The sequence below is a fragment of the Meles meles genome, chromosome 16 (genome assembly GCF_922984935.1).
Source record: "Meles meles chromosome 16, mMelMel3.1 paternal haplotype, whole genome shotgun sequence".
NCBI lineage: Eukaryota > Metazoa > Chordata > Mammalia > Carnivora > Mustelidae > Meles > Meles meles.
The window spans coordinates 61,535,053-61,562,727 of NC_060081.1; the positions used below are offsets into that span (position 1 = coordinate 61,535,053).

The window sequence follows — 27,675 nt, forward strand, 5'->3', positions numbered from 1 at the left end:
GCCCAGTAAATACTCATTGAAAAACAAAAAGAAAATCTCCCCCTTATCTTGGAGATAAGATTTATAAAATCAAATAAAGGACAAGAGGCATTGAAACCACAGAAAGGCTGTGGTATCTTTTGGCTTCTTTTAGTTAAGTGCATCTTGTTTCAAACAAGAACCCTCGTCCTTGAAAAGCTGCATATAAGTGAAGTGGTGTGGCTTAAATCATTTAAAATACCAATACTTATAATTTAAATAATTTGGATAAGTAATTTTATTAGCAAATCCTTGATTCTGATAGAGATGCTTACCCCTTGGCTTATCACCGTGTTTTCATTTTTATAAAACTGCTTTCCTTAAAGTGAAACACACTACAGATTGCATTTAAACCCTGGCTGTTACACTGAATTTCTTGAATCAAGGCCCCAAGCTTGCCCAGGGAGCATACCCTGCAGTCAGTACACGTAAGACTTTGCATTAACAGATCTTTTAACCTAAGATGGTCAGCTTCCTGAAACCCTGTGGGGTGCTAAAACTTAGGCTTGACGAGAAAGACGTGCATAGAAAACTGAAAAGTTGCTGGGCGTTGCTTCATTAGGGGCCACTCTTCCTTCTTAAGTACAAAATCAATGTCCAGACAGAATTGGGAATAGCTCTAAGGTGATGGAGGTGTTAGCTCTGAGATGAACACTTCCCTGTCCTTTCCAGGTACAGAAATGATTTGTCATTTCAAAAACCTGGGTGGGTAGCAAGGCTGCTGCTGATTAACAATTGTTGTGTATGTGCCTGCGTTTTAAGGATCAAGGGACAGTAAATAAAAACCCATCGATGAGGTTTGCTCCTCTCTGTGCACCTTTATCCAAAGGGGCCTTATTAGTGGTGAGATATTCGTGTCTCGCTACGGAAGCAACAATGTGGACAGCCATAAAAGATAGTCTCTGCAGTAGAAATGTCCCCTCTGAAACACCAAGTAGCAGAGCGTGCAGCAAGGAAAGAATTGTGGGTAGTAATTTGGGTGTTAAAATATTAACACATTTCTGCATTTTTAATGTGGTTTCCTTTTTAAATAGTAGGCAGATTATGGCACACGAGCAGATAGGTTTATGATTTCAAATTAAAATTTAAGCATTAAAAAAAATCCAAAGGAACTACTTTGTTATAAATACATTCAACTATTCTAAACAAGAACTTGCTTTCTTTTCACCTTCTCTGATCATCCGTCAGCTAATTTATAGCCCAATTTTATGATTGTAGTATGTGAGCAAAGCTTCATAATGGATTTTAGTTTAAAATTTCAAAACTTTCAATCATTCCTCTAGTTCATATTTCAGTATATACTGTGTGCTAGACAGCAGTCCCTGGACTCACAATGGGGAATCTGGGAAGGCTTCACTGAAGGAGGTGACGTTCATACCTGGGCATTAGCAATGTGAGAGCCATTGTGTCCATCTGCCATTTATGGTTTTACTATGTAGTATTTGAGTCTGATCTCGAGAGCAGAGGCAGGCTTTTTTTTTTTTTTTTTTTTTTTTTTACCCCTTAACCTGCCTTTTTGCTTTCTAACTCAGATCCTAGTTTTTGTGAAAAATTCATCTTGGGGAAGGAAGCAAGACCCCTTAATGTTTTTTTCTCATCTCTCCTATTTCCCCACAGGCAAAGATGCCTTTCGATGCCAACAAACTGTATTGTAGCGAAGTGCTGGCCATATTGCTCCAGGACAATGATGGTGAGGCTCCCTCTCGGTATTGATATTCTGTTAGGATAGGAGCCCGCCTTGTTTCAGATCATGACAGCAAGCTCTCTTGCCTTTGGCATCCCCTTGCTCTCCCTCTCGCTCTCTGTGCAGCTTTTGTACTCTGTCAAGCTGTATTGATTTTGTTTGCTGATGTATCAGTGTTAGACGGCTGTAAAATCTGACAGTTAGCTTCATTTTTTTCTTCCTCTATTTTTTTCCTCTTTTAGAAAACAGGGAATTGCTTGGGGAGCTGGATGGAATCGATGTGCTTCTTCAGCAGTTATCCGTGAGTAATTCTTATGCTTCCTGTCTGCCATGAAGATACATGGCCTGCTTTAAAGGGGAGGTGGAGCTGGAAATTGTGGGAAGAAATAGGCCATGTGATGCAAGCCATATGGAGTATGTTGGCAGGTTTGAGGTTACAGTGGAGCTACATAGTTTGCCTCCCTTTTTTAGTCATTTGCTCTTTATGACCAGATATCACTGTGTATCTGCTGTGGATTTTCTCCGTCTTCTGATATTTGTCAATTCAGAAGAGGTGTGCTTCCTGCTTAAGTGTATATTCTTGGGCCGAGAATACCAAATTATTTCCAGTTGACCCACTCCCAAGATTTTTCACTTCCTTTCCTTTTAGTCTGCCAGTAAATGGATTCTCTTCATTTAGAATCCACATAAGCTCGAGGAGTCCAAGTTCCAGTGCGGTGGGATGGAGGTCACCGAGAAGGATAGAGAAGGTTGTGGTTCTAGAGGCTGAAATAAGAAATTAGAAAATGCCATTTTCTCATTGTAAGACATGTAAATCTAGTTGAAATGTTCTGCTGGCATTCTGAAAATACTGTTAAGATTTCTTCTAACAAATCTCATCTGTGCTATTCCAAAACCCAGACTGAAAATAGACCATTTGGATAAACTCTTGAGTGTTGGGAGTGTCTGAGATGTCAGTTTGCATACAGCTGCCATCTTGGTGCCAGCAGCCAGAGTGGCTTGGCCTCCACCCCAAAAAATAGAGCTTTGAAATGAGAATCTGTTTCCAGTTTTCTGGGAAGGTGCTTAGTCCTGTTCTGCAAGATTATTGATCATTTCGTAGTAGAGTCTATGGGTATGTATATACTGTTAAAAGGCTTTCCTCTTAACATGCCGTATATGTCTGGCAAAGACAAAACGTCTGCTTTCAGCTATTTCCCTGACTTTGAGCCACAGCTGCTGTGTGAGGCAGTTCAGTAGCCCCAATGGTTAGAAAATTCTTCCTTGGATTGCCCTTCTGGATTGTGGTTTCTTTTAGAAGGAGTAAAACAAGTCATAGTTCAGCTGGGCAAGTAGAGGGCTTTTGAGGTAGCTGGCAAAGTTGTTTTTTGTCGTGGAGTTGGTGGTTTCAGCTGTATATGCCTTTTATGGAATTGTATCTGTGTTCTATTTCACAGTAAAAGGGTTTTATTGGTTCATCGTTGTTGTTGTTGTTTTTTAATCTTTTTTTTTTTTTTATCTGCCTCCTTGAAGCTATCAATCACTCATGGGCCCAGTGGTCAGTTGAGTGTTTTGGTTTTTTGTTCGAACTAATAGCTATCTAATACCTGTGACTCAGAAAGTCCAGGTTCTCTAACATGGAAGCTGCTGAGAATCTTGTCGGATGAGCTTCTGCTTCCTCAACTGTTGAGGTTATCAGGACAGGGAGACTTTGGAAACTGTTGAGTGCTAGCTGATGAAAGATATTCTCTTATGGCTCTGTGCTTTCTGATTTCTTCACTTGACAGGTGTTTAAAAGACACAATCCAAGCACTGCTGAGGAGCAGGAGATGATGGAGAATCTGTTTGATTCACTCTGCTCCTGCCTAATGCTCAGTTCCAATCGTGAGCGCTTCCTGAAGGGTGAGGGTCTGCAGCTGATGAATCTCATGCTCAGGTAGGTTTCTTATCTCCCAGTCCTCCATTTTTTTCTGTCCAGCTCCTTCCTCACTGTTAGCCCAAATTCCAGAGCACATATCTATGGTCTTTGAGTCCATTGAGTTTCTTAGATATGAAAAACAGTGAAGTCTTCAGGGGTGGGTGTGTGCATGCGGCATGTGTGTGTGTGTGCGCGCGCGCGCGCACAGGCACGGGTTAGAGTGGGTAAATAGAAGTTATATTATATTTTGGTCTGTTTGTGCCCTGTTGTGTCAGTTGGTGATACGACCGCTCCATTGAAGGGAAATGTCTTTTTGCTCCTTCTCTTACTGTGTTGGGAAATCTAGTCATGACCTTCTAAACATAACCTATGTTAATTTTTAAACTTTGTATCACACATAGACCTATCAATGCCATATGTTTGTCTGTATTTTTCTTATTGACAGAATATCATTTTTTATTTATACATATTTTTCATTATATATTATTTTCTGTAAATTGCACATGTGCTATGTGGCTAACATAGGAGATATGAAAATGTGAAAGTTCTAGAACTTCTCTTTAGAGTACTTTCTTTATAGATCTTATTATTGATGTTCTAATTCCTTAAGGTATTTAAAATGGATATCATATTTAGTATATTTCATAGAATCCTACTGTTGGAAGTAAATGGGAGGTAGTCTATGTCATTAACTCTTGAGAAATCTGGTGTGGAAGAGGGGTAGAGAAATGGGGGCAGGAGGTATGGTGACCAGAGTGTGGTGTGGGGTCAAGGAACCATTTTTTAAACTGAGAGCCACTAGAGCATGTTTGTATGGCTGGAAGACACTAGTCATTATTATTCTTCATGAAACTGAGCTGGAGTTTGCACTCTTAAAACTTCTGTTCGTGAACATGCAAAACAGTGTTAAACTAGTTCTTTAAAAATTTTTTTTATAAATTCAATAAATACATCTATTAAATAGAATTTAGAATATAGACATGCAAACTGCTGTTAAAATGCTGGTAAGGTACTATGTTAAGTGCTGTTCTTACAAAGAAAGGAAGAAGATAGGAGTCTTGCCTCTAAGAAGCTAAAAAAACAGCTCTTGTCATGTAAGCACAGCCCAACTTTGGGTGTAGATTTCTTTCACTCTTTTTTTTTTTCTGTAATAATTTCCTTGTTTTTACCAGCTTTTTAGTCCTGTCACACATGTAATTTTTGAAACTGTTTCTTTTTGAACTTAACATGGCATTTCCCATGCGGTGACATAATCTTCGTGAGAGTTTTCAATAAATGCATAATGGACTCCAAGGAAATGTAGCTTACTTAGTATTCTATTGGTGATATTAAGACTGTTTCCATTGTTTTGCTATTGTAGCAAATTCTACAATGATCATGTTTTTGTTTAAAACTATTTTCGTATTTAAACTTATCAAGGCATATGTTTCTAAAATATCTTCTCTTTAGGCCTGTGGAAGGCTGGGGGCACAGTAGACCTCTTCGTTTGTCAGTGTACACCAGACCTGGGATCGATTGAAAACTCCCTTTGTGGAGTTGCTCTAAAAAATCTTTTAAAGTGCAGAGTGGGGCATTGGAATTATTCGGAGGCCTTTAGTGTTCAGCTGATTTTTTGTTAGCTTTATTCTCTTGAGTCTTTTGTTTGTTTATCTCCTTTACCCTTCTAATTGCCTGTCCTTTTGTTGAAATGACCCCACCTTCTCTCCAATAAATAGCATATAAAGAAGATGCATTTGGCTTCCTGGGCCTTTTAACCTTAAAACTGTACTCTACGGGGACTTTTCCCTAAGATTCTTAAAGGTCTGAACTGCCAGTGTCTGTGGATGGTTGAACACAAATATGAAGTGATGTATTCCTGTAGCATATGGCTTGGTAATGTGCAGCAGTGGGGAGCTGAATAAATAACCAGAAATATGGATTATTCAAACAGGAATGCTGAGATTCTGGGAGCCTAATTAAAAAGGTGTTCCAAAAGCCTTAGAAACTGTACCTCTCTAGATCTCCTAACTTTTCATTTTTGAACACTGAAGTTACTGTTAGATTAATTCTTTTGCATTAACTAGCTATTATAGCAGATTCAGCATTCCCTTTTTTCTCTTTCCCATGCTTCTTTGTTCTGTGTTATTTTTCTTCTTCAGACTCGCAAGTGGAAAGTTTAATTTGGAGGGAATTTTTTCTCTCCTACTAGATTCATCCTGATCTAGCAAGAGCTGCCAAGTTGCTCTCTATCTAGCGAGAAGCCCGTTTAAAACTTGGAGGCTGTAGTACTAGAAGTTTAGGAAAGTTTCTGTGGTTCCACTGTCCCTAAGTATTAGTCTTTACTATGATTCAGGCATTGAGCAGTCATGAAATGCCCTCCTGGAAAGGTGGCAGCGTGGTACAACATGGAAGAGTGGGCTTTCGGAGTTGAGGTAAATGTTTGGAACATAGCTCTTTCACTTATTAGTGGATATTTGGTGAGTTACTCTAACCTTTCTGACCTCTGGCCCTCAGATTTTCATCTGAAAAATGGGAGTAACAATGCCAAATTTGCAGGGATTTTTATGGACATTAAACTACATGTAATGTGCCTGGGATAATTCTGCAGCTATTAAAACACCAATTAAGTACCATATTAACTCACTATGTTAAGAGGTAGGCTTAATACAAAGAGGAACAAGACAGGATTCTTGCCTTCAAGAAACTCAGTCGCTAGTGAAGGAGGCTGATGTTAAGTAATGGCAATATAATTTCATATGTTAAATGAACTGTTCCTTTTTGGAAGGGTTTGCATGTCTGTGAATTTTTTTTTTTTTACATTTCTGATTATTGATAAGCAAAGGTCATTAGCAAGATAGTCATTTACCCATACACATTATCACACATATACTACCCATTTTAATATTTATCAACTTTATTGAAGCATAGTTTATTTATAATAAAACATGCCCATTTAAGTGTACAGTTTTAATTTTGACAGAAGCATCCATCTTTGTTTTCAACACAATGAAGATATGAAATGGCAGTGTCCAATAGAAATGTAATGCAAGCAAGGTATATAGTTTTATATTTTACAGTAGCAGGGTAAAAAGGTGAAAAGAAACAAAATTAATTTTATTTATTTATTTATTTATTTTATTATTATTATTTTTTAAGATTTTATTTATTTGTTTGACAGACAGAGATCACAAGTAGGCAGAGAGGCAGGTAGAGAGACAGGAGGAAGCAGGCTCCCTGCTGAGCAGAGAGCCCGATGTGGGGCTCAATCTCAGGATGCTGGGATCATGACCTGAGCCCAAGGCAGAGGCTTTAACCCACTGAGCCACCCAGGCGCCCCAACAAAATTAATTTTAATAATAAATTTTATTTAACCCAGTTTAATAAAAATCGTGTCCACAAGTAATCAATAAAAAATACTGCTGAGCCATTTTACTTTTTTTCCTACTAAGTCTTTGAAATCTAGTGCATATTTACATCTCAGTTCAGCGCTAAATTTTCATAAAGTACTTGTTTTGTATCTAGATTTCATAAGATTTCTAGTTGAAAAGTAGATTCCCATACCTAAGTTTCTCCAAACCTACTTAAATATTTCCTAATAACTGAATCAGGTATCAGTGTTTAAATTTAAATTTATTTAGTCCGTGTTTTGTTTAAGCTCGTGTCACTCAACACATTCTTTCTGAGATTCATTCATTTTGCATGTATCAATAATTTGGTTCTTACTCACTTTTAGCAGTATTCATTATATTTTTGCATTCCAGAGTATATCCGTTTTTTAATTTAGTCACCTATTGGTGAACATTTGGGTTGTTTACAGTGTCTTGCTATTATTAATAAAGCTGCTTTTAAAGTCTTTAGATGAACATATATTTTCATTTCTGTGGGTAAATACCTAGGAGTGGAATGACTAGGTCGTATTGGAAATGTAAGTTCACTATTAGAAACTACCAAGCTGTTTTCCAAAGTGGTTGTATCATTTTCTATTCCCCACCTCCCCCCACACGCCATTAAAGCATGAGAATTCCAGCATATCCTCCTTAACACTTGATAATTAGGCTAAATTTCTTTAAGAATCTTCTCCCCCCATGTCACTTCCTCAGCCCTGTCCTTACACCTACCCACCTACTCCCAAATGTTGAGAATTCGCTTCTAGCATCCTGTACTTTGCACTGTGGGAGCATTTACCATTCTGTGTGGAAGGCATCTGTTTGTCTCTGACTGTACTGTAAGACTCCTGAGAACAGAAACCAAGTCTTCCTCTTTTATCCCTAGCACCTAGCAATAGATGAACATTAGGTTGTAAATATTTTCTAAATGAATGAGAGAAGGATCTGAGAAACATTTTTGATGTTTTAAATCATTGCGTTATAGAATTTCTAACAAATCCCATTCAAAGACCCAAAGAATGAGGAGTGATTTATTAAAAGCTGTATAGTTGAGAGTTCATTCTTCTGCCTAGATATACTTAGTCCTAGTTTTCCCTGTCAGATTTTTTTTAAAAGATCAATTGATTGATTGATTTGAGAGAGAGAGAGAGAGAGAGAGCAGGGGGAGGGGCAAGTGGGAGAGAGTGAAAATCCTCAAGCAGATTCCATGCTGAGCGCAGAGCTGGGTACAGGGCTCCATCCCAGGACCCTGACTGAGATCATGACCCGAGCCAAAATCAGGAGTCAGCTGCTCAACCGACTGAGCCACCCAGGTGCTCTTCCCTGTCAGATCAGGTTTTGAACCTGATCTTCAAGACTCTGGGGAAGTCAGGCGCTAGCTGCAGTCTTGGGCTTGCTGCCCTGTTCAGCCCGTGCTCATGCTGTGCTATAGAGGAGAAGCCAACACAAGTGTCCACACTAAACTTTATCCTTCTTTGGGACATTTGAACCTCTCAACACTCTTCCTCCATCATCCTCCAAGGTATTTCAGGGTTATGGTTAGGCATTCATTTTTTGTAACCTTTCTACTCAAGGTCTAGAGAATTCCTTCATGCAGATTCGTGGTTTCTCAGCATTTGTTTATAGGGGCTGTAAGGAGGTCTACTACGCCTTTGCCTTTACCGGACAGGCCCTTCTCTGCTTTACCCTCCCACCCAGGTGTTGGTTTAGTTGTCCGGTGACTTTTTTTTCATTCCTGTGTTAAGAATGTTTGGATTTTATAGTACTCGACAGAATCAATAAGAAAAAAAAAAAAAGCTTTTCACTTTTTGTTTTTCCTCTGTCAAAGGACAGATGAAGGCATTTGGAAAGGAAGAAAAGATTGTTGAGGTGATATTTAAAAACAGAACTCGTGCTTTGGAAAAAGCAGCAGATAGCCATCCTAGCATCTAGGAACCCCCTGCCCAAAAAGGAATTTCTTATTTAGTCATAGTGTTTTGATAAGGAAAGAGAAAAGAGGGAATGAGGGTAGAAGGCACAGAACCTCTTGGACAGAATATTGTGTGTGTGTGTGTGTGTGTGTGTGTGTGTGTGTGTGTATGTATATATACACACACACACACACACACACACTGTGCTTTGAGTGTCAAGAGTTACGGCATAGGGAAGAGGTTTGCATGGTCTTTGGCTAAGAGCAGAAGAGTTAAGATACGACTATGAACCAAGTGGTATTTTTGTACTCAGGGATAGTGGAGAGAAAAAGACAATTTAGGGAAGTCACAATTTATTGTGAATTTAACAGAATACAAAGTCCTCTTTACCCCTGGATGGAAACTGATTTTCCATTTCTGCATTCTTGGTTATAGATGTCTCTCTGGTAAGATGGTTGCTGCAAATAGAAGATTTCAATATATCAGGTTTAATTATAGACTGTACTCCAAATCATTTGATTCCTGCCACCACAAAGCGCTTTTTTTTAACAGTATGTCCTTGTTTCAAATGGTTCAGTGTTCTTTAAGAAACAACAAAGCCACTGGGAGACAGAAGAATTACATTGTCAGTTTCCTTGAAAATGTTGACATGAAGCTTATTACTTCTGTTGTAAAACCCTGCTCCAGTTAGAAAAAGAAGAGACCACTGAGATCCCAAGGGATGTGTACAAACGGAGCTTGGGGTTGTGTAGCAGAAACACAGTGAACCCGTCTTGGTTATTAACTGTATAGATGGGAGAAGAAAAAGAAAGAAAGAAAGAGAAGGGTACATAGACACATCGCTTTAGGAACCACCATTTTTTTTCCTCCTGAGGTTTCTCAGTAAGATTGTCCTTAATCTAAAGAAAAGTGTCTCTGACAAAGAAAACAAAAAAATGACGATGGTATACCATCTGCAAAGTCAGCTTTTGCAGGCCTTGTTCTGGATTGTGGGCTTGAACCAAAGTGTAAAGGTAGGCAGACCAGCCTGGGGAACTTCTAAATCTTGGAATTTTATTCCCTTTGTTTTTACCTTGTTGTGTGTTGGTTTTATTCCTAATGAGCATGGGAAGGTCCAAACTCGATTGCATTTTTATTCTTGTGGTCCTTTTCAGGTTTTAGTTGTTGTTTTTTTTAAGAACTAGAGCCTTTTCTTCTGACTTTCAGTCTCTGAAATTTAACTGAAAAAGCAAAATAATAATGCTGACATTTTAGAAATCAGTTGAGCTTCCTGGTGGGTTTGTATACAGTGTGTGCTCCAAGCTGCATACTCACATCTTGCTTGCTGTTTGTCCAGTGAGCAAGCGCTCCCTTTCCCCATTCACTCAGTATTATCATTCTTTCTTAGATGGATAATAGTAGTTTGCACCTGTTCTCTGGGAACCAGAAAAACACTTCAAAGCACAAAATAATCCTTCCAACAACCCTCCAGGCTGGCGTTACCTCTTCATAAATGGAAAGTGCTGTGGCTGGGAAGGCAGATTAAACTGAAGCAAGATTACTTGGCAGGAAATGGTGAAGGACCTGTCGGAACCCTTCCATCAGACTTCGTAACTGTTCATCATTCCAGGGCTGCTAAATTGTACATAGTTAAAGTACACAGGTTGATGAGTTTTGCAGCGTGTGTCAACCTATCATACCGTCACTGCAAACATAACAACAAACATATTTATTGTACCCAGATGTTTCCTTGGGCCCATGGTAATCCATAACTCCTCTCCCTCCACTTCAAGTCTCCAGGCAACCATTGATTTGCTTTCTGTCCATTATAGGTTAGTTTGCATCTTCTAGAACTTTATGTAAATGGAGTCATACAGTATGTACTCTTTTTTTTGGCCTGGCGTATTTAACTAATTATTTTGAGATTCATTCCATGTATATCAGTAGTTTATTCCTTTTTCTTTGCTGGGTGGCATTCCATTTTATGAATATATCACAGTTTATTCACTTGTTGATAGACATTTGGGTTTCTAGTTTTTTGCTCTAATGAACAAAGTTATGAATATTTAGGTACATATCTTTGGGTGTACATATTTTTCATTTCTCTTGGATAAATGCCTGTGAGTTGAATGTCTGGGTCATATGATGGGAATATGGTTAACTTTTTAAGACACTATCTATCTGTTCTTACAAAATTGTTACACCATACCATTTTTATATTCTCACCAGCAGTGTATGAAACTTCATTTGCTCCATATCCTCATTAATTCTTGGTGTGATCAGTGTTTTTTGTTTTAGTCATTTTAATGGGTATGTATAGGTATCTTGTGCTTTTAATTTTCATTTCCCCTGTGGCTAATGATAATGGACTTTTTACATGTGCTTATTTGGCACTCATACATCCAATTTGGTGGTGTCTATTCAATCTCTTGCCCATTTTGGTGGGAGAAGGGGGAGTTGTCTGTCTTATTGTTGAATTATAAAAGTTCTTTATATATCATAGATACAATCTTTTGTCAGATACTTGTCTTACATATAGTTTCTCTGAGCCCATAACTTGCTGTTTCATTTTCATAGTTTTTTGAAAAGTTTAAATTTTGATGAAATAACTTTTAAATTTATTCTAATTTTTTTTTCCATTTGAGTAAACTTAGGTAGTCAGTGTCTTTCAAGGAATTCATTTTATCTTAGTGGTCAAACCAATTGGTATAAAGTTGTTCATGAGTATTCCCTTATTTTTTACTATCTGTAGAATCTGTAGTGAGTGCTCTCCCTTATTCCCAATGTTGGCCACTGATGTCCTTTTTTTCCTAATCAGGCTGGTTACCCATTTTGTTGATCTTGTCAGAGAATTGGGTTTTTCTTATTGATTTATCTCCTGGTTGTTTTTTTTTTATTTCTATGATCATTTTTTTTTTTCTGATTACGTGGGAGTTCAGTTTGCTATTCTTCTGATTTCTCAAGGTGGGAATTGAAGATCATTTAATTGAGATCTTTTTTTTAAAAAAGATTTATTTATTTTATTTATTTATTTAATTAATTTTTTTTGAAAGATTTTATTTATTTATTTGACAGAGCGAGATCACAAATAGACAGAGAGGCAGGCAGAGAGAGAAGGAAGCAGGCTCCCGCTGAGCAAAGAGCCCGACGTGGGACTCGATCTCAGGACCCTGAGATCATGACCTGAGCCGAAGGCAGCGGCTTAACCCACTGAGCCACCCAGGCGCCCAAGATTAATTTATTTATTTTAGAGAGAGAGCACACAACTGGGGGAAGGACACGGGAAAGGGAGAGTTTCAAACAGACTCCCTGCTGAGCCTAGAGCTTGATATGGGACTTGATCTCACCACCCTGAGATCATGACTAGAGCCCAAATCAAGAGTTGACCGCTTAACCAACTTGAACCACTCAAGAGTCCCAAGATCTTATTTTTTAATATGTTTGATGCTATAAATTTCCCTCTAATTGCTGCCTTAAGCCTTGTCACACACATATTGGTATGTTGTATTTTCAGTTCAAAATACTTTTATTTAGGGGTGCCTGGGTGGCTCATATGGTTAAGCATCTGCCTTCTGCTCAGGTCTTAATCCCAGGGTCCTGGGATCAAGGCCCGAGTCGGGTTCCCTGCTCAACACAGAGCCTGCTTTTCCCTCTCCCCCTGCTTGTGCCCTCTTGATCTCTCTGTCAAATGAATAAATAAAATCTTTAAAAAAATACTTTTATTCAGTTCAAAGTACTTTCTGATTTATCTTTTCATTGCATACTTGACCCATGAGTTATTTAGAAATGTATTATTTAGTTTCTAAATATTTGGGGATTTCCCAAATGATCTTTCTGGTTTTTATTTCTGCTTTAGTACCATTGTGGTCAGAGAACATACTTTTAAATTTATTAAAACTTGTTTTTAGCCCAGGACATAGTCTATGTTGCTGTGTATTCCATGTGCATCTGAAAAGAATGTTCTGTAAATATCAACTAGGTTAAGTTAATGGTGATGTTTAAGTCTTCTATATCCTTACAAATTTTCTGTCTACTTATTCTATCAGTTATAAAAGGGGTATTGAGACCTCTGACTATAACTGAATATGTCTGTTTCTCCTTTGAGTTCTGTCAGTTTTTACTTTATGTATTTGGAAATTCTTTTAGGTGCTTAAACATTTAGGAGTATATGCTATCTCGTTTAATTGACTCTGTCATCATTATGAAATAACTCTCTTTCTCCCTGATAATGTCCCTTGATCTGAAATCTGCTTTGTTTGATATTAGTGTAGCCACCACAACTTTCTCTTGATTACTGTAGGCATACTACATCTTTTACCATCTATCATGGAGTAAATTTTGTCCCTTCTCTATTCATATTTTGAAGCCCTAATTCCCAAGTTGGCTGTATCTGGAAATAGGGCCTTTAAGATGGTAATTAAGGTTATATAGGGTCATAAGGGTAGGTCCATAATCCAGTAGAATTGGTGGTTTTATGAGAAAAGGAAGAGGCATCATCAGGAATATGGGTACACAGAAAAAAGGCTGTGGGAGGACATGTTGAGAAGACAGCCATCTGCAAGCCTATGCGTCTTGATATTTAAAATGTGGAAGTTTTTTTGTGGGCAGTATTACATTGGAGTCTTCCGTAACAATTTCTGCCTTTTAATTGAGATGTTTATGCCATTTACATTTTTGCTTTGTTTGCTTTCTTTTTTTTTTTTTTTTTTAAAGACTTTGTTTCCTAAGTAATCTCTACTCCCAACGTGGGCCTGAACTCATAACCCTGGGATCAAGAGTCAGTTGCTGTACCAACTGAGCCAGCCCGGTGCCCCACGTCTGCCTTCCTTTAGCTTAACATTTTTTATTAATCTGTGTTATTTTCTTGGGTGGCTTTTTAGCTCTTTGTCTTTGCTTTTTTAGTGGTTGTTTTCAAATTTATAGTATACATCTTTAATGTGTACAGTCTGTCTTTAGGTAGTAGTATACCATTTTATCTATAGTGTAAGGACTTTGCAACAATAAACTTCCATTTCTTCTGGGTTTTGTGCTATTGTTGTCATATATTTTACTTCTATGTATGTTATAAATATCAATACATATTGTTTTATCTTTTTGTTTAAATAATCAGTATCTTTTGTAGAGTTTTTTTAAGTTAGAAAAAAATCTTTTATTTTTACCAACACATTTGCCATCACCAGTGCTCTTTGAGAATTCTTTGTATAGATTCAGATTTTCATCCAGTATCAGTTTCTTTCTTCCCAAATGATTTCCTTCAACATCTCTTGTAGTGCTGGTCTATTGGTGATGACTTTCATCAGCTTGGGTATGTCTAAAAAAATATTTGCCTTCGCCTTTGAATGATATTCTCACCAGGTATAGAATTCTGTTTTAATAGAGTTTTTGGGTTTTTTTCTTTTTTCATTCAGTTCTCTTAACAACATTGCTTCACTGTCTTCTGGATTGCTTGGTTAGCTCTGAGAAGTCTGCTGTCATTCTTATGTTAGTTCTTCTGTATGTAATGGTGTCCCCTTTTGTCTGGATGTTTTTAGGATCCTCTCTTTTGCTGATTTTGAGCAGTCTGGTTATGAGGTACCTTGATGTAGTTTCCTTCGTGTCTCTTGTGTTTGGGCTTCAGTGAGTGTCGTGGATCTGTGAGCTTATAGTTCTCATCAAATGTGGAAATTTTTGAAATCACTGGGATTTTCATTTTTTTTTTCTGTCCCCGCTCTCCTGTCAAGAACTCCAATTACATGTGTATTAGGCTATTTGAAGTTGTTCAACCACTATTCACTGGTAATCTATTAGTTAATTTCAGTCTTTTCTTTCTTTCTGTGTTTTAGTTTCTATTATGTATTCAAGCTCACTCTTTTCTTCTGCACTTAATCTCATCTAGTGTGTTGTTCATTAGACATTGTATTTTTCTTCTGTAGATATCTTCCCTGTTTCTAGTTAGCATACTGAAGCTTTTTTTAACCTTCTTGAATATATCAAATATAATTATAATAAAACTAATGTCTTCTGATTCTGTCATCTATGTTATTTTTATTATTTTTCTCCTGTTTATGGTTCATATTTTCCTGCCTCCTTAAATGCCCGTTAATTTTTTTCTGAAATTTAAATAGTGTGAATTTTACCTTGTTGGATGCTGGATGTGTGTGCGTGTCTGTATGTGTGTGTGTGTCTTTTTCTCCTTATAAATATTCTTGAACCTTTTTCTAGGATACAGTTAAATTACTAGAAGTAGTTTGTTCCTGCGGAAGCCTACTTTTAAGCTCTGTTAGGTGGGACCAGACTAGCCTTTAGTCTCTGGTTAATTTTGCCTCAGGACTGAAGTAGTACCTGAGGACTCCACCTGATGCACTGTGAATTCACAGTTCTTCCACTCCAGCTGGTGGGAACACAAACTATTTCTGGCCCTGGATGAGTTCTAGGCATTGCTTCCCCTTCTTTCAGGTGGCTCCTTTCTGCAGCCTTGGTTAGTTTCCTCACAGGCACATCCTAATTAGCACTCAGCTGCAGACTCAGAGACCCTATATGCATCTCTGCACGGCTCATGGTCTGGCAGTCTGCCCTGTGAGCTCCAGCTGCACTGATCTGCCCTATTACTTTACCCTGTGTCTCCACCCTGTTCTGAGGCCTGGAGACTCTCCAGGCAGCCAGCTGGGCATGTGTTTCCCCTACAGGGATCACTGTCTTGTGCTGCCTGATGTCAAGTGTCTGAAAACCATTGTTTTATATGTTTTGTCCTTTTGTGTGTTAGTTTGTTTTGGGGCGAGGATATAAATTTAGTCCCTATTACTCCATCTTGGCCCAAAGTGGAAGTCCAAGCGTGTATTATTTATTTTTAAAAGTACTTTCTAGTTGAGGCGCCTGGGTGGATCAGTCGGTTGGGCGTCTGCTTTCAGCTCAGGTCCTGGGATCTCAGGGTCCTGGGATCAAGCGCTGCATTGGGCTCCCTACCCATTGGGAAGTCTGCTTCTCCATCTGCCTCTCCTCCTGTTTGCGTGCTCTCTCTCTGTCAGATAAATAAAATCTTTATAAAAAATGCTTTCTAGTATACATTTTCTTACTATTCAATGCTAGTGGACAGTAATACAGATAACTTTTATATATTGATCTTATATTAAGCAACTTTGCTCTGTCACATATCAGTCTGGTTTTGTTGCAGTAGCAACTCTGCAACCTCAAGGACTTTCAGTGACATGTTTATTTTTCACTCCTGATACATCCATCACTGGCCATCTGAAGTTCTGCTCCACATCTTTGTTTTGGGATCCACACTAAAGGAACAGTGTTCAATGGGATGTGACTTTCTCATAGCAGAGAGAAAGGCTGAATAATGCAATAAATCTTTAAACTTCTCCTCTGAAGACACATATATTACTTATGCTCACATTTTATTGGCCATAAAAAGTCACATGGCCAAGCTTGATGTCCGCAGTGTGGGGAGGAAAGTATAAACAGTAATATGTTTGAGCTAGCTCGTACAGGCTCATGAAAGCTCACTGTACACCTCTCTTTCCAACACCATGTTTAGTGAGATCACATTGGTAACTTGAAATCCAGTATAGTGGGAATATATACACCGTGTAAATTGGAAAATAAGACAAATCAGCACTTTTTTCCTGGAGAGCTAGTTGTTGAACTTTTACTAGGAAACCCCTGGTTTCCTAGGGAGTAGTAGTTAATAGGTGGGAACAAGATTATTTTCTGTCACATTTCATTTCAGTAACTTATTAGTTGTGTGTATGTGTGTATTTACATTTTACTAGCTATGACTTCTAACGTGGGGTTAAATAGGAAGGAGTAGTGATCAAGGGCAAACTTTTCTTATTCCTGGTGTTACAGGGAATGCATTTTATTGAGTATAATGTTTGTTTCGGGTTTTTTGGAGAGAGCACTTATCAGATTAAGGAAATTTCTTCTCCTATTGATGTCACATATTTTACATAATTGATCAACCAATTTTATCAGATGCTTTTTCTGCATTTATCGAAATGGTTTTTTAAAGTTAATATGGTGAAAATTGCATTAATGGATTTTCTAATGTTGAACTAGCCTTGCTTTCCTGGAAGAAGCCCATCTTTTTTATGTTTTTTAAGATTCTGTATTTTATGTAGGAATTTGATACCTATACCTGAGTGAGTTTGGCCTGTAAGTTTACTCTCAGAAAGGTGGTTGTTTTTTTTTTTAGCTTTATTAAATGAATTGAAGAATGTAGGAGTTTAAGTAATACTGGAATTATTTCCTTCTTAAATATTTGATAGAACTTGGTAGTGATTGCTTTGAGAGAAGGTTTTAACTACTGACTGAGTTTTCTGGATGGCTGTAGACCCATTCAGGTTTTCTTTTTTCTTTTTGTTGAGTTAGTTGGGGAAATTTATATTTTCCTAGGTATTTGTCCATCTCACCTGTTTTCCAAGTTTTTGACATAAAACTATGCCTTATGCTCTGTCGTCTTAATATCTGCTCTATCTGTAGTTCTCGTCCTTTCTTACCATACCCGTTATTGGTTTTTTCTGTGTGCTTTTTTTCCTCTTTCTTGATTACCTTGCCAAAGGTTTGTCCATTTTATTGGTGGTTTTGAAGAACCAGATTTGAGCTTTGTTGATCCTCTTTATTGGGGATTGGCAGCTAAGGTCTGGTTTTCTGTGACCAACAAGCTAAGAATGGTTTTTGTACCTTAGAAGTGTCACATGTATTTTAAAACACACACAAAGAAAAAGATGCTACAGAAACCATACACGGCCCATGAAACCTATGGTATTTTCTGTCTGGCTCTTTGCATAACGTTTGCCAACCTGTGCTCTTGAGAGCCCTGGATTTTGGTCACTGATTGTTCATCTTACTTTACTGTCAGCTCAGCCATTCTGTGAGTGGTTTCTCTGCATATCTGGCCCACCATAGTGCTACACACTGAAATCTTAACCTCTCTTTTCTACATATTTGTTTTGTTCTCTGGCAGTTAGTCAAGCAGTGGTTGGTACCAGGAGTTTATGAAAAATGGATGGGAATAGAAATGGAAAATTGAAAAACTATGTCTAGTAACATAGAAGATCGCCATTATCGTGTTTTAGCGGTGGAGTATCTCTTAGCATCTCCCAGAGCATCAGTGTTCTTTGGCACAATAGTTTGAGAGCAGTTATGAATTTAGTTACATTGATCTCAGTGTCTCATTCATAGAAATCCTGGATCCTGGAAAGTGATCTTCTGTTCTGGGAGCTAAAAGGAAGTGAACTTTATCGTGTACATTGCCAAGCAAACAAAAATGATTTCATATGGCATTATCCAAGTTTCTTGCCAGGATTAGCTTGTGGTTCCCAGTATCTTTTGAAGACTGCCTGGCACTTTCTTTTTTCCCCATTCGCCAGTCCTTTTTGCTTAGGGAGGGAGTAGACTTTCCCTCTTTCACTTGTTTTTCAAATCACTTTCCTCCAGGGTTCTTTCCCTTTTTCCTCTACCCTTTCCTGGTAGTTGTATTTACACCATGGATTCAGACACTGCCCATAGATTGAATAATTCTTCCAAATTTGCCCCTATATTTAATCTCATTCCTAGACTTCAGACGCAAAAGTTTAAGCTGGACATCGACACTATGTCTCATAGGTACCTCAGGTTCAATCTGAATTCAGTCCTTTTCACTCCTAGTCTACTATTACTTTGCTTTTCCCCCCCCCCCCCAATATATTTTCCCTCTGTCTTCTGCTCCCCTCACCACCACCACGTACTGTTCGATCCACTGTGGCAGGTGTAATCTTTCTAATACACAGAATCAGCAGGCTTCATGTTTTGCTGCTGCCCCTCTTGCTCTTTGTATTCTAACCGTACCGTGCACCGCTTTCCTGAATGTGCCCAGCTCACTTGTGTCTTCTCATGTGCTATTGTTTCCATCTGCTTGAAACACCCTCTCCCTTTTCACCTGTCTGGGAAAGGCATCTAGTAAATGGATGATGGTTCAGGTATCATCTCTTGTGACGCCTCTGTGCCACAGATACAGTCAGCCCTCCTTCCTGCAGTCATGTTCTACTTTGTAGAACAAAACCTTTACTGTGGTGCTTTGCTTTTCTCATTATACTCATTATCTGCATATCTATCTCGCCTGTGAGCTGAGTTCCTGACACACACAAGCTGTGCCTGCCTCTATGTCGTCAGCTTATATCTGGCACCTGTTAGGTACCTCATATATTTGATGAAAAGAACAAATGAACAACAAAAAAATTATGTCAAAATATGTGTTTATTGCAAAAGTGGTTTTGCGTAATAAAGAAGAACAAGCTAATTAAGAAACTTTCCTCTCCCCATCCCTTCCTCCTCATCATAAGGTTCATTTTGGCAGAATATGGAGCAGTGGATGACTCTGTGTCATTTCCCACAACCACCCACTTTTACAGAGGCTAGCATTCACTTTGGTCCTGGCGTGATCGACAACCCGATGAACCCAGACAAGACTAAGATAAACTACTTGTCCTCCAGTAGAATAAATATTTCAAATAAAGTCAACCCAAGAAAGTCAGGCCAAACAGCTATTGATTGCTAAAAGCCTGAACTTAAGCCAATGAATATTCCAAAGTTCACCTCCATGCAGCTTGCCTAAATGGTGATCTATATGCAATTACTGCCCCCTTTAAACGTGTCTTACACTGCCTACGTGAAGAAAGGTACTTTTTAAATCTTTTGTTTGTTGAATTTGCTTAGGCAGGAAAAAAGAGAGAGGGAGACTTGGCCAAATCAGAGTCTTTTACCTTTAGTATTTCCAAGATTGCTGTGTTATTTGTGAAATGGTTTGAATGTATGCTGCATGGTAACTGAAGGTGCCCTGGTACACGACCATCCTTCATGTCAGGAGGCCTTTTCCTAGTGACTAAACAATGAGGATATTATAGCTCGGTTTCCTAATTTCTGCTCACATTGTTATGTGCCCTAGTCATAACCTTTGCAAATTCAACTTTGTGAAGTAGGGTGCTCGAGTCCAGCCGCAGTGAAAACAAATGTATTATTTGCCTTGCTTCCTGTTAGAATTCCAGCTTGGTGCAAAAAACCCTTTAATGCTGAATTTGGAACCTTGTTTACCCTACTCCTGATATTTAAGATTTCCTGTCTCACAAATATGTCTTTTTTTATACTAGTATGGTAGGCAAACTCTTTGTCATTTTACACCGATAGCAGTGGCATGGTCTCCTAACTGTCTTCCCTGCTCCCCAGCCCTGTCTTTGCTCTAGTGCCTTCATCACACGGCCACCAGTGTAAGCTTTCTAGAGTGTATCCATCCAGTCCAGTGTCCTCCTTTTCTTCAACATCTCATGTCTTCTCAATGTCCATGGCATGGAGCCTAGGGGCCCCAAGAGCACATCTACGGTCTGTTGTGACCTCTGCCCACCTCTCCTCAGTCATCTGCCAGCCCCGGTCATTCACAGCTACCTCTGCTTCCCCTGAGTGGCATACTTTTATGGTCTCCCATACCTTTGCACAGGCTCTGTACCCACACTATCACCCAGTGGCCTCACTCTCACTCTCCTCTCTGCCTGGCCAATGCTCATTCTTCAGACTGTGTTCGGATGTTACCTGCATGTGACACCTTCACTGACTTGTCCTAGATAAAATTAATTTTCTCTACCTCTCACCTCCTTGGACTTAATTTCCATCGCTTTGTGCTTTTGAAATTATTTTTGTTTAACTGTCCTTAAATTGCTCAAAGACAGGGAGCTTAGAATTCCCAGCAGCTAGTGCAGTGCCTGCTGCATGAAGGCATGAGCTGGGTAGGGACCTTTGTTTTCTTTTAAACTCAGTAGTTATGTTGAGTGTTATTTGTGGGTATCTGTGAGCTGTTTTGATTAATTCTTTGGTGAGGAGAGTCAAGGTAGGAATATATTTACAGTACATCCTTGGTCTTTTGAGGTTGACACCAAGTAAGATGTCTGTCTTGGTTTGTCTGGGACTGAGAGGTTTCCCAGGATGTGGCACTTTCAGTGCCAAAAATGGAACAGTCTCAGGTAAACCCTGATGGGCTAACACCAAGGGGCACTGTCAACAAGATTTTTACATACTTAGGGGTGCCTGGGTGGCTCCGTGGGTAAAGCCTGTGCCTTCAGCTCAGGTCATGGTCTTAGGGTCCTGGGATTGAGCCCCACATTGGGCTTTCTGCTCAGCAGGGAGCCTGCTTCCCCCCCACCCCCCGCCCTCTCTCTGTCTGCCTCTCTGCCTACTTGTGATCTCTCTCTCTCTGTCAAATAAATAAATAAAATCTTTATTTAAAAAAAAAAGATTTTTATGTACTCGCCTTTTTTTCCCCTTACTGGGACTCAGTTTTGGCTGGCTACTCTCACCTGGGATAAGCGTGTCTTGTCATCCTTAGCACTTTAATAATGCAATGTTTTAGTATTATTTCCTCTACAGAGGCCTAGCCAAAGGGATGTTCTTTCTGATTACTTTTCTTTGGTTTCAGGTGAGAAATGGGGTGAAGGGCTTTGGGTTATGTTATTTCTACCTTTTTGGTCAGGCTTGCCTCCCCTTTCCTGATAATCACCTTAACTCCATCTGTCCATTCTCCCCTTTTATATCTTTAATATCTTTATCATCATTGGCTTCTTGATGCTCGAAAGATATGATTGGATTGTCCATATTCTTAAAATAATTAAAAAAAAATCTTGCCCTGGTTTCCTTCTCAAACTGTTAGACTTTCTCCTCCAGGCTTTACTAGGAGTAGCTCACACTCATCCCTCTTACTCTCTCACGTGCTTTCAAATATTTATATATATATATATATATATATATATATACACACACATATATATATATATGTCTTTTCCTATAGTACTCCTCCAAATACATACAATCTCTCCCTCTAAAGTAACTGAAACACAGTGGTCTCAGAACAAGTATGTTGAACTATATCTCCAACTCCTAGAACCAGTTCTTTACTTGAAGGTCTTACTGTGTCATACAAGACAAGGTAACATGGCCTTTGGTATAGTTCATTTTTCCCTTCAGATCTAAGCTAGGAATACCATTCCTTTTTGCTTCAAAAAGCCAGCCTTCTATCTGTTCTTTGACCATGCCAGCCCATTTCCACCTTAGGGTCTTTGCACATACAATTTATTCTGCCTTTAATGTTTGCCCCTAAAATGTACAAGACCGAATCCTCTCAACACAGATGTTAACCCTAAAGAGGCTTTTCTTAATAACCTAACCCAAAATATCCTCTCCTTTCATTCTTTTACATTGCATTATTTCCATGACACTTAACACTATCAAGTATCTTGACTTTCCATTTGTCTTCTGCAGTTAGAATATAAGCTCCGTGAGGACTGGAACTTGATCTATCTTATTCACAGGAAATGTAGCCAGTAAATATTTCTAGATTGAATAATACATGGGGGAGAGAGTTACTTGCTGACTTCTACCTTTGCCTTCTTATTTCATATTAATTTAGTCTCCCTGAATAGATTCTCATGTTTTTGAAAGCAGAAGCCATGTCTTAATTTTTTATTTTCTCTTGTGTCTACTACAGTACTGAGTAAGTCCTCAGTAAATACTGAATATTGGCTTGGTTGGTTGATTTACCATGTATACTAAGATATGAAACAATTGACTTGTTCTTCTCTACCTCATAGAGTGTTAAAGAAAACACTGTAAGGTTATAGAAAATCATACCCCTTAAAGAACTGTTTGCAAGAACAGTAGCCAGTGGCAGGGGAAAAATCACCTTTGTTTTTTCTTGAAAACAATTTAACTTTCCTAAGTCTAGAAAGTAATGCATGTTCATTATGGAAAAATGAAAGATACTGAAAAATAGAGAAAGGAATAATAAGATGCAGAAAGCATTTGACAAAACCCAACACCTTTCATGATTAAAAAAAAAACCAACCCTAAATTAGGAGTAGAAGAGAATTACTCCAACCTTTTGTATTAGGGCATCCACAAAAGATCCACAACTAATATCATGCTTAATGGTGAAAGACTGCATGCTTTCCCCCTAAGATCCCCAACAAGACAAGGATATCCTCCTTCCCCACTTATATTCAGCATTGTACTGAAGGTTCTAGCCAGGGCATTTAGACAAGGAAATGAAGTAAAAGGCATCCAGATTGGGAAGGAAGAAGTAAAACTATTTCCTTTTGCAAATGACATTATCTTGTCTGTAGACAATGCTAAAGAATCCACCAAAAAATTATTAGAACTAATAAGTGAGTTCAGCAAGGTTGCAGAATAATGTAGCGATCGGTGTATAAAAATCAGTTGTATTTCTTTTTTCTTTTTTTTTTTTTTAAGATTTTTTATTTATTTATTTGACAGAGAGAAATCACAAGAGAGGCAGGCAGAGAGAGAGGAAGGGAAGCAGGCTCTCCGCTGAGCAGAGAGCCAGATGCGGGACTCGATCCCAGGACCCTGAGATCATGACCTGAGCTGAAGGCAGCGGCTTAACCCACTGAGCCACCCAGGCGCCCCAGTTGTATTTCTGTACACGTGGAATGAACAGTCCAAAAATGAAACTACGAAGACAGTTCCATTTACAATAGCGTCAAGAATACAATACCTAGGAATAAATTTAATAAAAGAAGTGTAAAATTTATACTCTGAAAACTATAAAACATCGTTTAAAGAAATTAAAGGAGAGCTGATAAATGGAAAAATATTTCATATTCATGGATCGAAGGCTTAATAGTGTGAAGATAGCAGTACTCCCCAGAATGATATACAGATCTACCACAATCCCTATCAAAAAGCCAGCTGACTTCATTGTAGAAATTGACAAACCGATCCTGAAATTTATATGGAATTTCAGGGGACCTAGAATAGCCAGACAGTCTTGAAAAAAGAAGAATAATGTAGGATTCCTAATTTTAAAACTTACTACAAAGCAGTGGTTGGTGATCAAGACAGTGTGGTAGTGGCATAAATTAGAATATATTTGAGAATCCAAAGATAAAAACTGTGTCTGTGATCAGCTGATTTAGAACAAGAATACCAAGACTATGGAAAGGGGAAAGATTAGTCTTCAACAAATAGTACTAGGACCGTTGGGTATCCCCAGGCAAATGAATGAAGTTGTATCATTATTTCACACTACATACAAAGATTAATTGAAAATGAATCAAAGAATTAAATACTGGAACTTAAACAATTAAACACTTAAAAGCAAACATAGGTGTACATCTTTATGACATTGGATTTGGCAGCGGTTTCTTAGCTCTGACACCAAAAATGCAGGTAACAAAAGACAAAACAAGTGAGTTGGATTTCATCAAAATTAAAAACTGGTGTTCTTCAAAGGATACCATCAGGAAAGTGAGATGACTCCTAGAATAGAATAAAATATTTACAAATCATATATCAGGGACTTGTATCCAGAATAAAGAGCTTTTACAACTAAGTAATAAAAAGAATTCAGCTAATTAAAAAACAGGCAAAGGATCTGAATAGGCATTTCTCTGGAGAAGATAAACAAATGCGTAATAAGCACACGAAAAGATGCTTGACAGCATTAGTTATCAGGGAAATGTAAATTAAAACTACAGTGAGATAGGGGCACCTGGGTGGCTCAGTGGGTTAAGCCTCTGCCTTCGGCTCAAGTCATGATCCTGCATCCTGGGATCCAGCCCCACATCGGGCTCTCTGCTCAGCAGGGAGACTGCTTCCTTCTCTCTCCCTGCCTGCCTCTCTGCCTACTTGTGCTCTCTGTCAAATAAATAAATAAATAAAATCTTTAAAGAACCAACCAACCAACCAACCAACCAACAAACAAAAACTACAGTGAGATAACATTTCACACCCACTAGGATGGCCAGAACCAACAAGTCAGCTGACAGGTATTGGTAAAGATGTGGAGAAGTCAGGACACTTATATACAGTTTGTCGGCGTGTCAATTTGGACACTGATGGTTCCTCAGAAAGTTAAAGAAAGAGTTACCATATGCCCCAGCAATTCCATTTCTATGTATACATACATCCAAGAGACGTGAAAACGTATGTCCACTCAAAACCTTGTACGTGAATGTTTTTGGCAGCATTATTCGTAATAGCCAAAAGGTAGAAACACCCTCAATGTTCATTAGCGGATGAACAGATAGACAGATTGTAGCATATCCATACAATGAGGTGTTATTCAGCCACAGAAAAGAAAGAAATACGACACATGCTCCAGCTTGGATGAATCTTGAAAACATTATGCTAAGGGAAGGAAGCCAGTCACAAAAGACCACATATTGTAGGATACCCTTTACTTGACATGTCTGGAATAGGCAAAGCCAAAGAAACAGGAGAAGTCAGTGGTTGCTAGGGTGAGATGGGGAGGGGAGGGGGGTGACAGCTAAAGAGTAGGGGATTGCTTCTCAGGATGGTAAAAATGTTCTGTAATTGACTGTGGTGGTGATAGTTGCACATATCTGTGAATATACTAAAATTCATTGAATTATGTATTTTAAATGGGTGAATTGTGTAGTATGTGAATTATATTTTGATAAAGCTATTAAAAGAAAGAAAAAGGAATAATAAGGTAATTCATAATCCCACCACCCTGAAATAACCTGTTAACATTTGATCCATTTCTTTCCAGTCTTTTTTAATGCATATTTTTCACATAATTGAGGTAATGCTTCATATAGAATTTTGAATATTACCTTTTGTGCTTGTCATTCTGACCCATAGGAATTTAGTCATTCTATTATGGACTTTCCTAATTATTAAGAAGTATATCATATTCTGTGTAAATCTATCATTATGTAATAATTTTGTCATTGGTTGATGGTTGTTTTGTTTTTTCTTTCTTTTCCCCCCATTATAATGAGACACACACACCCCCCCCCCCCCACGCTTATTTGGAGACTAGAACATTCCTATGAAGTGCCTTATATGAAACCTCTTTTGTTCCCAGAGAGAAGAAGATCTCCCGGAGCAGTGCCCTGAAAGTGCTGGACCATGCCATGATTGGACCCGAGGGCACAGACAATTGCCATAAGTTTGTTGATATTCTTGGCTTACGAACCATCTTTCCCCTCTTTATGAAATCTCCCAGGAAGATCAAGAAAGTGGGAACCACTGAGAAGGAACATGAAGGTAGGGTTCACCAGAGAAATCAGCCTACTTTAGGTGCACTAGAAGGAATGGGGGGCGGAATGAGAGCTACTTTGAAAAACTGTGATGTGCGGTTGAGGAGCAGACTCTGAGGGCCACCTTTTTTTTTTTTTCTTCCCATTTTCTGTGCATGGAAATGCAGCCCAGAGACCCCAAGATCACTTATGGTCTTTGTTGCTTTGGTTCTCTGCTCCCTTAAATCCTGTGATTCCATTTCCTTGTGATCTATTAAGAAGTCTGTGCGTGAGGGTTTTGTTTTCTTTGCTGTAATTTGTGGTGAGGTGTCTCTCTGATGGAAGACCCTTTTGTAAAGAGTAATGAGGTGGCAACACATGTCACCTCCAGAGCGGTGCTTTCCTGTATTTCTGTCTTAAAGTATGATTCAGCCAACATCAGGAATTGCCGAAATAAACTATTTACAGCCCAGGTTCCCCTTTTTATGTTTCTCCTCCCTGGTGGTACACACTCCCAGCAAAATGCTGCCATGAATTGCGATGCCGTAACCAGAGTAGTTACTGCTCGGCCAGTCTCCTCCTGCTATTGTCTGGTGGCCTGCTGCATCCCTCCCCCGAGGAAGAAGCTGCAGTGTAATCTGGAAGGCCAGCAACTTAGGGGCATTGACAGTTCTGCTGGAGACTAACAGACACTTGCACCGGGCAATTTACATGATTGGATGGTTATTTTAAAGTGTGGGGAGGGTGTGGGAGGGGCTGAGGAGCTTGTGTGTGGAGCTGATTGGCCCATTTGGTTGTCTTGTCAGAAGTTCATGTTTGTTCCATGGTTTGGGTGATTTTTTTGTTGGCGATTGGTAGAATTGGTGTGGGTATCTACAGGATCTTTTCCACTCCTCACCCTCCTAGGTAAAAGTTTGAGAGTTCCTGTCTATGCATGCCTTCTCAAATGGATTTGGCTTATTAGCCTCTTTCAACTCAGAGTAGCTAAAGGGAAGGAGACGTGGCTGTCTTCAGGGGTGTCTTCTCTGATCACACCAGTCCTCCAGAGACAACAGAGAGTCTGGCAGGGGTGGAACTGGCAGGGCAAAAACTGGACTTGAGATCTGAGATCAAGGAGAGAGTTCGGTTGGCCGCACACCAGCAGTGAGCACGTTAACCCTGTGGCCAGTCTGTTTTCTCTCCTCAGTGGGAATTCAGAAAAATGAGGCCCTGGGAAAGGGAATGGGTTGTTTTGGAGATCTAAGAGACAAAGTTTTGCAGACAGTCACTAGTCATTGGACACTTGCCACCTTTTTGGCACTGCTGGGTTACAGGCTCTCTTATTTAGGCCTCAAAACCTACAAAATAAATCTGTTTTTTTAGGTAAGGAAATCAGCTGGGAAAGGAACCAACTTGTGGTTCTACAGCTCACTGGCTGTGTGATGACAGACCTTTTACTTGACTTCTCTGGACTGCATTTGCAGGTCTGTAAAATGAGGAGACTAGACGAGTGAACTAGAAGCTCTGATATCTGTACCTTAAGATTCCAAGGCACAGGCCTTAGTTGTCAAGGCTTCGTCATGTCATCCGGGAAACTCCTTAGGAGCTGTGCCATGGCTGACCCGCTAGTTCTGTTGAAAGACCTGATGCTGCCTCTTGAGCATGCTTGAAGGAAGGTACAATAGAAAAACAGCCCTCAGCCGGCTCTTGTTCTGTGCACATGGTACTGAGTAGAGGAAAAGTGACAGATTCAGTGAGCAGCTGTTTCCTTCTGAAAAATGTGCCCAGTGGCGTGCTGGTAACAGTACATTTGCTTTAGAGTACCCGCATTAGAAAT

At 39.0% G+C, this 27,675-nt stretch overlaps 1 protein-coding gene across 1 annotated transcript in view; it reads left to right on the forward strand.

The window, feature by feature from the left end:
* CTNNBL1 (catenin beta like 1) overlaps positions 1-27,675 on the forward strand; it is a 167,702-nt gene that overhangs the window by 79,358 nt on the left and 60,669 nt on the right. Inside the window, exons 8-11 of the mRNA XM_045981189.1 lie at positions 1,636-1,708; positions 1,945-2,003; positions 3,469-3,617; positions 25,706-25,887. Of these exons, the coding sequence (XP_045837145.1) occupies positions 1,636-1,708; positions 1,945-2,003; positions 3,469-3,617; positions 25,706-25,887 (463 nt within the window). The remainder of the gene's footprint in view (positions 1-1,635; positions 1,709-1,944; positions 2,004-3,468; positions 3,618-25,705; positions 25,888-27,675) is intronic.